The 16,314-nt window shown below is 40.2% G+C and overlaps 1 protein-coding gene across 1 annotated transcript in view; it reads right to left on the minus strand.

The window, feature by feature from the left end:
- Positions 1 to 2,703: 2,703 nt before the first annotated feature.
- Positions 2,704 to 16,314, minus strand: part of piezo1 (piezo-type mechanosensitive ion channel component 1) — a gene marked incomplete in the record, with an annotated part of 78,293 nt that continues 64,682 nt past the window's right edge. The window contains 19 exon segments of the mRNA XM_035663180.1: positions 2,704 to 2,913; positions 3,389 to 3,468; positions 3,556 to 3,678; positions 3,933 to 4,105; positions 5,104 to 5,196; positions 5,441 to 5,629; positions 6,947 to 7,094; positions 7,439 to 7,597; positions 7,799 to 7,860; positions 8,219 to 8,371; positions 9,069 to 9,216; positions 9,568 to 9,709; positions 11,002 to 11,242; positions 11,403 to 11,609; positions 12,220 to 12,408; positions 13,590 to 13,848; positions 13,986 to 14,162; positions 14,962 to 15,068; positions 15,329 to 15,501. Coding sequence (XP_035519073.1) covers positions 2,720 to 2,913; positions 3,389 to 3,468; positions 3,556 to 3,678; positions 3,933 to 4,105; positions 5,104 to 5,196; positions 5,441 to 5,629; positions 6,947 to 7,094; positions 7,439 to 7,597; positions 7,799 to 7,860; positions 8,219 to 8,371; positions 9,069 to 9,216; positions 9,568 to 9,709; positions 11,002 to 11,242; positions 11,403 to 11,609; positions 12,220 to 12,408; positions 13,590 to 13,848; positions 13,986 to 14,162; positions 14,962 to 15,068; positions 15,329 to 15,501 — 3,017 coding nt within the window.

The raw sequence follows: 16,314 nt of genomic DNA on the forward strand, positions 1-16,314 counted from the left end.
TGTTTTCAAATCAATTAGCCACACTGATACAGTAAAGTGCAAGATGGTTCAACCGACAGTTCTCCAGGGCTTCAGCCACACAGTTAGGTGTTAGTCTCTTTCCTTCTGTTTGACCTTCTGACCATTAACAAAACACAGCTCATTTGACCACTGATTTTTTTCCTCAAGGGCGTTACAGTCCGGTTCCTGCGAGACGAGCTTCAGCTGCGTATCAAGCCCACCCACAGTGGGACATTGCAGTCAATAGGCTGTAGTGTAAGCTGAGCGGTTTAAGAAGTGCTCAGGCAGCTTGTGAACGTGCAACAGTAACAGGTGTCCAGGACGGGAGGATGTCTCAACAGTATGTCTTAAAGTGTGACGTCTCCTTTCACAGGGTCTCCTTGGGGCTGGTAAGTCAAAGTCGACTCTGCTAAGGAGTGCTCTCAAGAAAGCCTCCATGTGCTGTCCACTGGACATCATTGCAGTGTGTTTCAAAATACTGTATTCCTACAACCAAATCATGGATCAGGTCAGTCAGTATCTTTCATTCGTCTTGGCTTGTGGGATGTCCCTGGCCATTCTGATCATAGTCTCTGGAGATCGGTTAAAGGAAGGATCAGTTTGGGGGAGTAAAGTTCCCTTCCATTCAGCTCTCCTGTCTCACGGCCACCTGAAAGCCACCACACAAAGAAAGGGATTTTCCAGAACACTCCCAAACAGCATGAAAACAACTGTGTGTTTTCTACGTATTATTTAATAGCATACAGGTAAGTCTGTGCTCTAATATTGCATATTCTCCAGTGTCAAGAACAGCTTATGTCGAAATGTGTCATGCCTACAGGTAGAATGTGCATGCACTGTGTGTGTAGTGTGTGTATGTGGTGTGTTAGTGTACCTAGGAAGAATGTCTGCTGCAGAGCTTGCAGGTATGCGGTCCACCACAGGTGTCAGGTGCTCCTCAAAACATGATGTTGAGTGGGAGATCTCCAATGAAGAAGCACGCACAAAATTCCCAATGACTTAAGACCACCAGAACACATAACAGTGACCCATGATCCCCTGGAAGGAGACATTCTGATTCAAAGAAAAGAAAAAGAAATATCTTTACATTTCAAAGAGCAAAAAAACAAAGTCGGAAGGAGTAGATTAGCTTTTTAAGGGTTTTAATGTGGAACATTATACTTTTTTCCTTCACACCCACACACACTATTTGTTCCAAGCAGGGCTTCGTTTATATGTTTTAATACATGTCTGGAGGGGATCCCTTAACGATACTGTAGCTGCCATGCATATTTGACAAACATCGGCTAAAACATCACAGCACTGGGGCGGCTGTGGCTCAGAGGCAGAGCGGGTCGTCCCATTCGGTAAGGCTGTTGGTTCGCATCCCCGGCTTCTCCACTGCCACGTGTCGAAGTATCCTTCGAGCAAGGTACCTGAACCCCAAATGCTCCCTTGTGGAATGTGTATGAATGTGTTAGTTTCTGTTCGATGGCTTTGGCCCGTCGCTGTGTGAGTAAAATGTGTGTGAAAGGTGACATGTGGCACGTAGGTGTCAGAAGCGCTTGAGTGGCGGAAGACTAGAAAGGCGCTATACAAGATACAGGTCCATTTACCATTTTACCCATTTACCACTGTCCATCAATGTACTGTGAAATCATTGATGAATAGATTAAAATAGGACAGTTTACTTGCTTAAAAGGTCAAAACTGTGATAGAGTCTCAACAGTATTTATGGCTGGACTGCCACTTTTAATCACTTATATCCAAACCCACTGCTCCATGGGGTTAGAAGCTAAAAACATAGACCCAAAAAAGGAAAAGGAAAAGAAAATTCTACCAGCCAACAGGCTGGTCTGCCTGTCATGAAATATCAAGCATACTGCTAGAAATATTTTTAGATGATGTAGATGTAGATATTCCTTTACTAATAAAAATGTTTGACTCCTGCATCTTTCTATTCACCCATTTTACTTTGGTATCAGCTTCTTCACTGGCTCCATTGGCTCCCTGTCAGGTGACTCATTTACTGCTGACTAAGGTATTAAATGGCCTTTTGACAAACTGTATCACTGATTTGCTGACATCTTATCTGCCTGTGTGTTCCCTTATATCAGCGGACGGGGCTCTGGTGGTTATTACTAGATCTCAGCTTGAAACCTAGGGCGACTGGTTCGGGTCCCGGACTTTAGAACTTCTTTTAAACCAGTTCAGATCACCCGTACATTCCAATTTACATAACTTTGATGTCTAGATCCATGATTACTGTCTTCTGACTCCACCCATATGCACAGACTTAGTTGATTGGATGTCTGTAAGTGTGTAATCACAGTGGTCCACATTAAGTAGACAGCGGTACAGCAGCCACACCCCCTTTTTCAGCAAGCATGGCTGACCGTGAGTCACATTTTAATCAATTGATTATATTGTTAAATGACATCATTTGTGATTAAACTGTGTTTAAAGTAAACAAGATATCTTATATTACTTACATATATAAAAATATCATAAGTTTTACAGCTTTCAATCTGTCCATTGAAATGGATTTGACTGTCACCTGAAGGGAAAATGTTCTGATTTGATGTTCCAATAATACAAAATTAGAGTAAAAATGACAATATTTTTTTGTGTTTGTAATATATTTGTGTTCTGAGGGGATTAAATTGTTAAATATGATGTATAATATATTAAATATGTGTATATCCAACCCATGTACATGTTGTTTGTGGGTGTGTGTTCCTTACCCATATCCAGCCAGGAATCCCAGGCTGGGTGGGCTGACTTTGTCGTTGAATATGACCATCGGCAGAACCCCACATGAGGAGGGGGCACAGCCTGCAATGGCAATGTTCCACCACTCCTGGTTCCCACTGCCATTTAGCGATCTGTCACTCATCAGGGACAGGGTTATATTCAGGTAACTATCTTCATTACCTATAAAAAACAATCAGCAGTGTTAAAACACACCCTTTTAAGTGTGAATAACACATATAAACACTGGCATCCAGAGACTGTGTCGCTGTAATGGTATTTAGGCTGTTAGTTGCTATGCTGCCATCTAGTGTTTATCCTTCTGCAAACACCCGAACAGGCTTTTTGTCAGAATTGTTGTAGTATTATTGTGCTCTGGAGCAAGACTCAAATGTCCTAAAGACACTGCAAGGACTGGACAACTTTTGTCAATTATATAGGTGGTATTTTAATGATAACCCCTGACCTAGTGTTTCCTTATGGAAAACCTGTTTATTTCTGCCTTGGTTCTGGTAGAACTGTTACTCTGTCTTGCACTTAGAATGGATTGACATCTCATTTGGGTAGCCCCTTTCCATGACTATCTAGTCTAATCCTGGAAATGATTTTGCCTGTTTTAATATTTTATATATATATATATAACTCCATGAACTCTGACCTTTATGTAGCTGACTGACTGGTTTGGCTTCAGCTCCATTGGGGGCACGGATGTAGTGAGGGAACATATTGGGAACATGCCTGGGAAAGAGACAAGACACCATCTGTAAGATACAACTGTATGTATTAAATAAATATGAAATAAAACATGCTCGAGAGTAAACCTACACAGGCCCAGTGCGATTGCCAACCAGTAGTGAGGCCAGATCTGCTCTGACTGGGTTTCCAGGTTCCAGGTCTATAGAGTGTTTGTCAAAGGTGTGTTCCACTGTTCCTCCTTTACCCAGGTCCCTGTCAGAAACAGATACAAACACTTTTAGAGATAAAAAAAAATTCATAGATACAAATATTCCACAAAAGATTCCTGTGAATGGGTGCCATGGTTTACAAAAGTTTGGGAACTGTGCAGCATCATTTCAATCATTTGTCACAGTCGGCTGTCAGCTTTAGCATGCTCATATTAGTTTACAATTAACCAGTTAGTTTGGTTATAATTATGCATAATGCATAATGCCATTTTGTCATAAAGAGAGCAAAGGTGTTACCTCTGGAAAGTCCAGGCGAGACGTAGTGTTAGGTCAACAGGACTTCCAAGTAGTTCTTTAATGACTTCTTGCCTGCTGGGGGGGCTGATCCTCCATACCGACCCTGAACTACCTTCGATCAGGGCTGTCACGATGTCCTCGTAACTGTAGAGAGTAATGAACTGCATGGCTACCTAAAAGCAAATACACAAAAAATTACGTATGAAAAATAGGTATACAGGAAGTAACTCAAGTAGGACACATACACACAAATGAGAAAATGCTATAAAATCTGTAGGTTTACACAAAGTACTTTAAGTATACAGTAGAGTTAGAATAGGGTAGTGAAAGCTAAATGGAAACATTTCCCATTGGCAATGTTAAAACCTGAGTATTCAACAATATTACAACTGAGGATGTGTGAGAGCTGAGCATGCTTAAAAATAATTAAATGTCAGTTATTCATGAGGAAATGGGATTTAAACTATTATTTTTGAGGATCTGGTCATGCTGCCAAAGAAGTTAGAAATATGTTCAGAGAAGAGTGTATTTTGTTGGTCAGGTGACAACAATGACACCTGAGCTAAAGAGGAGTCATACTATGTGAGTGGTAAATATATACTAGTGTATATTGAGAAGATAAGGGGACCAAGCAATGATCCTTGGGGTACCCCATTGTAAAAGAGGTGACACTTGGGACTCTTTTCCTTGGCCTGCCACTTTGAGCAATCAACAAGGCAATGACTGTAAGAATGCAGAGGTATATGGTAGCACATGGAAGAACATTTTAATGTGTAGTGTATGCTAAAACATTAGTCTCTTCTCCACAGCAATGGCGTTTATTTAGTGCTATTTGATGGAAAAAGAGTGATTTCTTGGAATCTATAACTCTCTGTCCATAACCCAACCCTGTAGTATGAATTCATTAAACGTGAATTTACAGAGTGACAAATGCTTCCAGAACCTGCTGCTTCATGTTATGAGCTACTCTACAGAAGTTAGACACATTATCTGCATATCTAAATTTCAGCTTTGAGAAACAGTCTCAAAGAATGACAGAACTTTTTAAATACACTTGACAATGGCACATGGAGCCTGACCGAACCATACAGGACCAGCCTGACTACTGTCTAAAGCACTCAGACAGCAAGAAACAGACAGACGCATAAATCAAACTGAAATCAGTACACACCGCATTGTCTCCAAACTTTTTGGTGAGTTGGTCATATTCAGCCTCTGTGAAGGGCTGGATGGACTGCTGCTGCACACTCATGGTGAACAGGGGCTACACATGCACACAGACAAAATACAGTAGTGAGTTATGCACATTTGATAAACTCTGTTATGCTAGGTCATTTGTGCTTTACATTTGTACCTGGATTCCATTTTGCACTACATACTAAACAGATTTCCATTTGTGAATAAAATGAATCTTTTGCAAACTGATATCGGAGATAACTAATAAACCTTTTATAAGCTGTATTTTTTAAGAGACAGTAGAACAGACTGCCGTATCAAATGTTAATTACCTCATATCCTCCCAGCTTGACAGTCACTGTGACATCGATGGGGTGGTTGACCACACCCACCACGGATCTGACCAATGAAATGAAGAGAAGGGGAAACCAGATGATGCAGATCAAGAAGAAGATGATGAGTCCACCCATGCCATATTTCACTATCTTCTTTTTCTTCTGCCCTTTAGGCTGTGGGTATTTCTGGGGGAAGAAAACATCTTTTTGTAATTATTTTTTTAAACTAAACAAAAGTAGAATATTCACTATTTTCTTTACATGTAATGCTACTACAGTTTAGAGGAAACCATCCACTACCATAAGGTGGAGGTGTTTGTGTGTCCCTGTGACCTTGGGAGCTGTCTTGTCAGGGGCATTAGCCCTTGGTAGGGACTCCATGGCAAATCGGTCCCAGGTGAGGGGCCAGACTAAGAGAGATTCACAGACCCTGGATGAATCGGCATCAGCATGGAATTAGTTGCTTCTCAAGTGAAGGAATTCAAGTATCTTGGGCTGTTGTTCCAGAATGAGGATAAAATGGAGCTTGAGACTGACAGCTGGATTCATGCAACATATGCTGCTGAGCCTGAAGGCGAGGCTCTCAATTTAACAGTCGATCTACGTTAAAACCCTTACCTATGGTCATAAGCTTTAGGTAGTGACTCAGAGAAGGAAATAATGAATATAAGCGGCTGAAATGACTTTCCTTCGTAGGGTGGTGAGCTTATCCTTAGAGATAGGGTAATGAGCTCAGAAGTCTGAAGGGGACTCTGTGTCAAGCCATCACTTCTTCAAGTTAGAAGGAATTACCTGGGGTGGTTCGGACATCTGATAAGGATGCCTCCTGGAGGCCTACCTGTAGAGGTTTTCCGTCCAACTGGTAGGAGACCCGGGGGTACACCCAAAACATGCTGAAGCATAATATATCTCATCTGGTTTGGAAACAACTTCAGGAGGAGTTGGAAGATGTTAAGACTATGATATCATTCAAATTTGACCAAATGTGTTTGACTATAAGGAAGGTACTCTACTGAATGCCACCCACTAAAACAGAATAACTGAAAAAATGCATATAAAGTATGGTCACATAATTTTCTATTTAATGAAATTGCCCTGCACTCACAAAAGAAAAGGATGCAAACAATAAATTAATATTCATCATGATGCTGCAGTTTATAGTCTGTAGTGTGATATAGTACAAAACAAGGTAGAGTTCTTCATTTGCAAACAATGCACAATCACATGATTTGGCTGCCCTTTATCTGTTACCTAAGAAACAACCCATAGTGCACTCCCTGTGTAGTCTTCCGCCCATTCAAAATTTCCATTGCAACCGTTATATACTACTTACTGAGCAGAAGAGTGGAGGCTGGGTGTATTGAGAGTATATGTAAGTTTTTTTCCGTTCTCTGTCTGTTTAGTTATGTTGTAATAACTTTGTTTTTCTTTAATGAAAATGTAGACTGCGTTCTCATGTCCTATTTTGCAAATACTTTGAATTTATGTGCATGCACTTCATACCTTCTCTGTCTCACGGCTGCATTTAATGATGAAGATGTTGGCATAAATGTCCTCCACACACATCCAGTTGGACAGAGACAGAGTGGTGTCAGTCCAAACCCAGTCCATCACCGCTCGCAGCTCCACCAGGAACGGCACCAGACGAAACCTACACACACACACGCTCAGCATCCCTATCAGACTGTCAATATACTATATGCTGATTCTTTAAATGTAATATTTTTCAATCTGTTGTTATTTTTTCATTACACATAGGCCCAGAATACACACACATAACCACAAAGGACTTATAGACATGCATTAATCGTAATCTCTGTCATTATAGATACACATACTGTATCCACCAGATTGTGGATCTAATCCTTGCAGGAGGACTAAAAACATTATGTATAAATAAAATGCAAACTGAAACACATCTTCTTGGAACTTGTGTTCCAAATGTTCATTCTGCTAAACAGCACAGACTGCTGCAGATTTGCTTTGTGTCCATACCCTTGGAAGAGAAACAGGTTGAGGTGGTTGTATTTCTTGGTAAGGAAGTTCCCAAGGATACGAGTGGGGTATCCACAGCGGATCTGATAGGCTGACAGGCCGAAGTAAATACACTTGACAAAGTACCAGAGCTGGGCCACAAAGTTCTGATTGAACATCCTAAACAGAGAGGAGGAGAGACAAGGACAATTAAAGCTTGTTCAATCAAACTTGCAGCAGTATTCTGAAGGATCAACTCATATATGTATCATACCATCAGGAATATTCATTTTACTATCGACCAAATCGCAGGTCATTCTCTGCAATTTGGTCTATTGGTGATGTAATAATTTAATAATAAATACACGATTTAGACTTCACCTTTCAGTGACAGCCGGCAGGATGAAGAACATCCACAAGTGGATCCCAAACACAAGGGTCACCTTGAGGGAAGTAATGACAGAATGACCACATACTTTAAAAGCAGACAAGCAAATTAGTAGAGATGTTGTAAGAATGAAGAGCAAAGGGAAATCTAAACATTTCATCCTATCACATATTGCAGGTCACTTTGGGCCTTTTCAAAAGTCACCTAGTTTTTATCTGTGACGTTAGTTTGCCATCTGGACATTAATCAAGTTACAGGATGTTGCAGAATGCTGAAACAGGCATGAAAATCCACTCAGTGGTGTCTTATATAACTAGTGATGGCCAATGAGGAAACAAACAACTGGCAGAGAGCCACAGTCATGGAACCAGACAGATACATGAATTCTAATAATCTGAGCACTTGAACTGAACCTGGAAGATGAGTTTTCCCAAGACGGCCTTGCGCAGGTACAAGGCTCTGTCGATGATCATGGTGCTGAACTGGATGAGCAGCATCACCAGGAATGCCTCAGGAACCTGGTCCTCCGACAGGGTGGAGGCTATATCAGCTGCTGCACTGTGTTTCTGAAGGAGAGAGACGAAAGTCAAGAGGGCTTTTCTCTGTTAACTGACTCAAATGGTATGTTTAAAATATGAAATGTCTTCTAGTATTTAGTATATATTTATATATTATACAAAAAATATAATCAAATAATAATAAAAGCACAACATAAACTGCTTCAGATGCTACGCCTGTTTATTGAAGAGCAGGAAACCATTATAGATTAGATCACCTGTTATATGTTTGGCCTAGCTAATTGTTGAAGTAGGCCTTCTTAAGTACCGCCCCTTTTTGCTCTGTCCTCCAATAACAGTTGAGCAAGCCTTGATCAGAACCTCAGTGAACTTTCTCATTTCCTGTACTTCCATATGCTATGTGCTAATCTATGTTGAAAAGACAACCTCATATTTTGAACGATAAAGGTGACATATATATGCTAATTAACGTTTGTTAGCTAGCATTTTGCCAACATTAGCAAACTTTAGATGTGAGTATATATATACATTTATGTTGCTTTTTACTTTTAATCATCTTCAAAATTTGGTCGTCTTTTCATTCAGACGAAACACATTTCAATTTCACTTCCATCTGAATCACGAAATTAGCTTTCTTCTTAGTGTAGTTTTCATTCATGTAAATCATTGATAATTGGTAAATCATTACAAATTCAAAATTCAAAATACTTCCATTCAACCATCAATTCTTCCATCCATCTCTCACCCCAAATGCCCAAAAGCCAAAGACGATGATGATGAAGTCGATGACATCAGTCAGGAACATGAGCGCGTAGACATCGGTGGCAGCCCGATACTCAGCATGGAGAATCCCCCTGAAGAAACCCTGAGTTGGCCTGTAAACACTTTGGACACTGGAGAGGAAATCAAAATGGGCATTAAACCACTGCATTTGTGGAAAAAGTCATGACATTTCAGTAAAACATTACACATTTTAAAGCTGCAGTAGGTGACTTTTATGAAAATAATGTCATATTTACTGAAACTTTCACTATATCCTGACAGTAGTATGAGAGATTATCTGTGAAAAGAAGTTTCAGCAAATAAATAAACTCCTTCTGCTTTAATTCCTCCTAGGATTGCAACTAAATTATTTGTACTAATCTGAAACTATTTATTGAATAAATGATTGATTATTTAGTCATTAACATGTGAATATATATTGATAAAAACTCGTGCATACAATTACATTATATCATACTCACCCCGAGATGAAGACATGTTTTATCTTGGCTCCAACAGCCAGCAATCTCTTACTGGCTGCCTCTCTCCTCCTGCCTTTCTGCTTCTTCTTCACTGGTTCTTCACTGGGATCTGCCATATCAGTTGTGGGCTCCACTGGAACATCTGCAAACAAGGAGGGATTTAACAGAATAAGCATCACAGGGAAATAAAATGTAAAGATAGTTTAAACATGCTGTACCAGCTTCTTTTGGTGCAAATGACACATTAGCACAGAGATAACAAGCTGAGTTGAGCAGAACAGTCAATTTTATCTTAGTTAACAGCAGAATGTACTGTCAGGCTTCCCAAAATAACACTCGTATATGGAACAGCAAATACAGTCGGATGTAAAGTGGTCTTAATCTGACTGCCACAAATGGATTTCTTCGGTCTCCACCCACGTACCTGAAGGAAATTGCAGTATTTTCCTCATTAGACTAAACTTTTCACCCTATCACTGTCGTGATTATTTCTCCCCTTAAGTGTAGTAATAACTTACTAACATGTCATGCGTGCCAAGAGAATGTTATTGTAACCTTCTGAATAAGTTTAGAGTTTATTTTTGTCAAGAGTAGTAAAGTGTGTGCGAGTCCCATTTTGTTGATTCAACTGTAAATTTACATGTACACATATTATAGTATTTTGCACTGTTATCTCTATGTTAATGTGTTTCATGTACTTCATTGAATTTTGTAAGTAAAGTAAGAGTAAGAGTTTACTGAATTCAAAGGTCCAGTGTGTAGGATTAAGTAGCAGCTAGTGGTGAAGTTACAGATTGAAACTAACTGAATACTGCTCGGTATTTGACAACCTAGGAATGAGAACAGGCTGTGAAATGTGGAAGGAGAAACTACCGCAAAACTCGCAATAAATGTGAAAGGTCCTATCTAGAGCCGGTGTTTAATTTCTCCATTTCAGGCTACTGTATAAACATGGCAGTTCAACATGGCGGACTCTGCCACTTATTTTCACATGGTTATACACTAATGAAAACATACCTATGAATATTATATTCCAATTTTCCCGAAAGACCCTTCTAAATGTTACTCACTGGACCTTTAAGGTACTTTGTACTTAACAGCGATATGAGTGAGAGTTATCTCAGGTAATACTGCGTATATTATTGTAACTTGAATAGGTACTATCTACCTTCCTGTAGATGTATTTATTTGTATATTTCTATATTTTAAAAAAAATTGAATTAGACTTAAGTTCTCACCCTATCGCTCACGTGAATATTTCTCCCCATCTTTCCTTAAAAATGTCTAAAGAGTGTCTTTTTCACCATGCAGGATGATGGTGAGAATAGACCTTAATCACTGCAGTTATGTTGACTCATTATTGTAGTTAGAGAGTGAAGAAGCTTGCACAGTACTAGGTCTGTGAAGTTAATGGTACCATAACAGTCCACAAACCTTTGCTTTGCTGTCGTTTGGGTTGTTTAGGTTTCTTGCGGAAGCGGATACTGCTGCTTTTCTTCGGGGCTTCCTCTATCACCAGCTCATCGTCTCCCTCTATCTTATCCTTCTTCGGCCTGCTGGGGGGATTCAGCCCGGACGGAGTTTCCTGTTCCTCTTTTGACTCAGTGAGAGCTGGTTCAGCTGCAAGAGGTTGTGGGGTAGCAGCAGTGGTGCTGGTACTTGGTTCTGCATCGTCCTACATTGACAAACAATGGATGTGAAAAATAATAATAAAAGTAATAGTAGAGTCTGTTTCTTTAAAAATAAGTCTGATGATACTGCATGATGTCACATTCTATAAAGGCACTTATTGATAAGTAAGTAACCAATAGCAACTAATATCAAATAGTACCAACCTTTATAAGTTGGTCCAGTTCAGTGATTTCCAGCTTTTCCAGGATGGATGTTGAGCCAACTCTGCCCTCCGCATCCTCCTCTTCTCCTTCTCCCTCCTTCCTCTTTCCATCTTCATCTCCTTCTTTAGTTTTTTCTTCATCCTTACAACTCTCTGGTGAGGGGCTCTGCTCCTCTAGGGGGCCCTCGTGGTCCCACAGGCCATAACGCTGTGCCCACACAAATACACATAAACACACACAAAGTGGACACACAAAAATATGTGAGGCTAAAGTAAAGCATTATATATAGAACAATATGACAACTTTTTGATAAAGGAAGCATCTGAACAGGGTACATAGATAACAGCCTGAGCACAATGTTCCTTTTCATGCTGTACTATAATACAGGTTCTATAGCACTGCTCAAAGCTGAACATTCAGAAGACACCCACATCAGGTTGTCACCAACACCCAGAGCAGCAGTGTGGACCAGCACAGCGTTGGTGGCTATTACTGCCAGTTTACTGCTGTGGAAATACATTAGAGGTCTTTTTTTCACCATTACAGTTATGAGTTTCCTTGATATTGTGTGTGTAGCCATCAAATGCTTACTTAAGACCCTTTTGTAGGCTTCCGATGTTAAAACGAGTCATTGGGAAAACACCCAAAGTCCCACCCCTTTTTGCTTAACTATTACTGGAGCACAGAGCAAAGAGGGGAGGGACTTAGGAGGGGTCACTTATGCTTTAGTTGAGTTCACCCTGTCCCACATCTTTCACACGGTCTTGCTTACTGGCTGTCGAGTGTAACCACTCCTGTAATCACTGTGAATACTGACCATGAGCAGAGATCTGTGGAAGAACAGAGCCAGCAGCTGAAGAAGATCATATCTGATGTAGTTGTCAGTCTTTTCCAGGCCCAGGATGCGAGGTGGGAAGAAAGGTTTGTCTTCATTTAGGGTCATCTCATAAACACTGTTCCAGGGAAAAAATCCAAACTGGAAAAGGTATTTTACCACCACCATCACCTGGAAAGGAGCAGAGCAGCACAGCGGTACAACCGGTCAGACCAGAATAGAGCATAGGCAGTACACATGCTGCCCCCCATCCAACCAATCACACAACACATAAGTAAGCTTATTGTGACTTGTTGATAGCAATTCAATAGGGTTGAGAGATCTCATAAACTGCAACAATTAATTGATTAGTTGTCAACTATTAGAGCTGCCGTAGATAACATTTCTAAAAATAACTTTTTGTCAATACTGCTGAAACTAGTAGTAACAAGTAGAATATGAAACAGATAATCTGTGAAAAAATCAGGTTCCTCATGTTCCTCCTAGTGCTCCTAATGGTATTAGCAAGAATCCACCGGGCCTGAATGAAAACAACCAATCTGAAAAAGATGTAAAGACACTTTGGGTTGGAGGCTTGAAGATAGTTGATTGCTGAGTCTCATTCCCAGGGTCCCAAAGCATCTGTATATGACACCCTGGGAATGACACTCAACAATCAACTATCTTTCTTGGCTCTGATTGGTTGTTTTCGTTCAGGCCCGCATTTGAATCCTTGCTAATGCCATTAGGAGCACTAGGAGGAATCAGAGGAACCTGATTGTTTCACAGATTATCTGTCTCATGTTCTACTGTCAGGATATAGTAAAAGTAAAAGTTTCAGCAAATATGACAAGAAAGATTTTTTTCTAAAAATTACCTACTACTACTACAGCTTTAAATTAATCACCAACTGATAATTAGTTAATCGTTACAAGTCATTGGACCAAAAAAACGAATCGATTAATCAATAAAATGATTGAAAAATTCATCAATAATGAAAATAATGGTTCATTGCAGCCCTACTTGCTGCTGCTAGAAGAGACTTTTATTCTCAGAGTGTGCGTCACTATGCCCTCTTTCACATGGTGTTATAAAAATACTGACTAGTTCAGCTATAAACTAATTGAAACGGATAAACATTTTTAAAACATTCACTCTCAATGCTTTTGTGAGATATTTGGACCTGTAGTTTGGACCTGATATGCAACTGGGGTTGGCACTGATGGAAAATTCCTGATTTTGGTGAATGCCAAAACAATAGCATCAGAGAGCAATACATCCTGTTTTTTTAAGTACTGTTCTGTTATGACCCTAAGGGCCTCTGATGCTTTGGTATTTTTTAATCATGCAGTGAAACAGTATAAAAAGTATACCTCTGTGTAGACTATAGCAGTCATCCAAAACCTCTTGGTTGGTCTCGGAACAGCCAACATAGCCCACAGGAACACCAGTATGGGCAGCACCAGGGATATGACAGAGGCACTGACCACGTTGTTTAACACTATGATGAAATAGCAGACCAGCTCTGAGTTGGCTGCCAGCAGGTTGTACAAGGCGAACAGCAGCTTCAGCAGGCGGTTCTGGTTGTGATAGAAGTCCCTGTTCTGTTCCAGCTCCTCGATGAAGAACTGCCTGCAGGGAGAGACCAGAGAGTCAACCATGAATTTGTATTCATTTATCCTTGTATTCATCACCAAGGCGGTCACATAAAACCAGTAACCACTGTCACTGTGGATCATTGTTGGCCTTCTTCAGTCCACAGTATCTACCTGTCTCCCAGTAGCTCGCTGGCTGTTCTGGAGTGCCTATGTTGTTGTTTGGATGGCACTGGTAGCAGATCTGTAATGCTGGATTGGGGTTCTGGACTCAAGAGGTTCCCAGTGCTGTTGAGCCTTGGCCTGGGTGTAGACCGGCCTGTTACACCTGCGCTGTCCATCTCCTGGCAGCTGAGAGGGTGATTTAAACACACATAAAAATACAACAAAAACTGAGAAACTGAAGATGGAAAGTGGATATTTGTACAGAAACTTATTGAGAAAAATGTTTTCATGTAAAGCACCTCTAGCACCCACTCTTTAAAACAGGTGGGCCATACAAAGACACTATTAAAGTTTATATACTGTATTCGAGATTGAAAACATTAATATGACAGCAAATGTTGCATTGTTTACTTCCCTGGTCTGTAGAATAACAAACTTGAGCCTGTCAGTGGCAAAAACAAGCACTTTTAGTGGACATACTTTATACTTTAATGGTGCATTTGTCCCCAATGATTTGCTAATGTTAAATAGCAGCCCATTTCACAGCTATTTTCTCATTTAACTTTGTGAATTAAAGGTTTATTTCAACCAAACCAGCAATGCTGAAAAAGACATTTTTGATGAGTTTTATTTTGAAGTGTGTTTTATGAACTGGGAAATTTGTGTTTTTGTTAATGGAGTCTGGTGGGCTGCAGCATTCACTCATTTGTTTTGGTCTGAGATGCTGACACTCTAGTGTGGCAACCAGTCATTTACAGCACCTTTAACTATGCCAGTAGTGACACTAACATTGTACATTTTGTCATTTTGTTCTGAGGGTATCACTAGAGAAGAAGGTAATGAGGCATTGAAAACAGAGAGAATGCATCCTTTATGCTTAGTTAATTTCATGACTAACACACCTGGCACAAGAGCGTTACTCCTTCCAAGCTGCAGAACCACATCCACAGCATGATGTGTTCTACACACTAATTTCCCCACTAACCTGTATCTGGTTGAGGTTTCTGCATCAGTCTCATCCAAACAGGTCTCCAGTGTGGGACTCTCACTGCCCTGAGACAGCTGGTCATCTGTGGAGTCTGCTGTGTGATGCTGCCAATCAGAGGGAGACAGAAATAAGTTAGAGGGTGATGTGTGTGGGGGTTCAGTTCCAAAGATCATGATTTGATTAAACGTACTACAAGGAGTCTCAGTTTAATGCAGATCCCTCTATATGACCTACATAAACAAACAAAACAGTCAGCGAGGAGAGTATATAGTTAACCAGGCAGTAGAAACACTTCCGCCAGAATCAACACAAAATGAAAAGTTCCTTGCAGGGGCTTTAACAAAAATCTCTGTGTTGTCTTTACCTGCTGTATCTTGTGAATGATGAAGTAACGTTCGTTGCACAGAACCGTCGACGTCTCTCTGTACTGTTTAGTCAGCAGGTTGAGCCACTGAGTCACTCCGTCCACCATGGCCAGAATGATGGCCCATAAGAAGCGCAGGATGTCCAAGATCCTCTGAACCATCTCACCATGAGCTGCAACACACACACACACACACACACAGACACACACACACAGACAGAGAAAGGAGAGAAAAACAGGTGATACAGTGAAGGATTTAGCAGAAACTTTCATCTATTCTGTATGTATAAAATGTATGTACAGGAATATTCTCACACTTCTACTAGCTCTGTCTTGTAAATCGTGTTTTATAATGACAGCAGAAGGAGAGGCTGTGTGTACTGTTATCTATCTAATAAATAAGGCTATGTCAACCTAATAAAACTGAGAATCTGAACCAATCAGCCCAATCAATCATATATGGGAAAAATTCAGATTACCAATATGGCAAGCACCACATTTTATGATAATACAATCAATATACTTCATTAATATATCATTAATTAGTTACTCTAATTACTAGTTACTGAAAAGCATTCATTCAGTACACACTGTAGTGTAATGGACACAGCAGCAGCAGCATCTCATGGTGAAAGGTGGAGGAAACAAAAAACCAGAACCTACCAGACTCCTGTTCCTCTGGCTCCTCTGCCTCCTCCTGAACAAGGTCCTCGAACACGTCATTGTCCCCACAACCTGCACACACACAAATAACAAACACACTTACTTAACTTTTTTTTTAGTCTTTATGAGTGCTCAGTGGTAAGTATGCATTTGGATGATTCAATAGTAATCTAGTAGTAATAGTAGTCAACCATAAGTTGTAAAAGGCAGGATATTTAAACCTAGAGATCTTATTATCATATTACTCAGGATGAAGCTTTTGCATGAAAATGTCAGTTAATACAAAATATCAAGATCAGTAAATATTATATATATATATATAT

This window comes from Morone saxatilis, unplaced genomic scaffold (assembly GCF_004916995.1).
Source record: "Morone saxatilis isolate NCDOM2014 unplaced genomic scaffold, NCSU_SB_2.0 Contig19, whole genome shotgun sequence".
Classification (NCBI taxonomy): Eukaryota; Metazoa; Chordata; class Actinopteri; family Moronidae; genus Morone; species Morone saxatilis.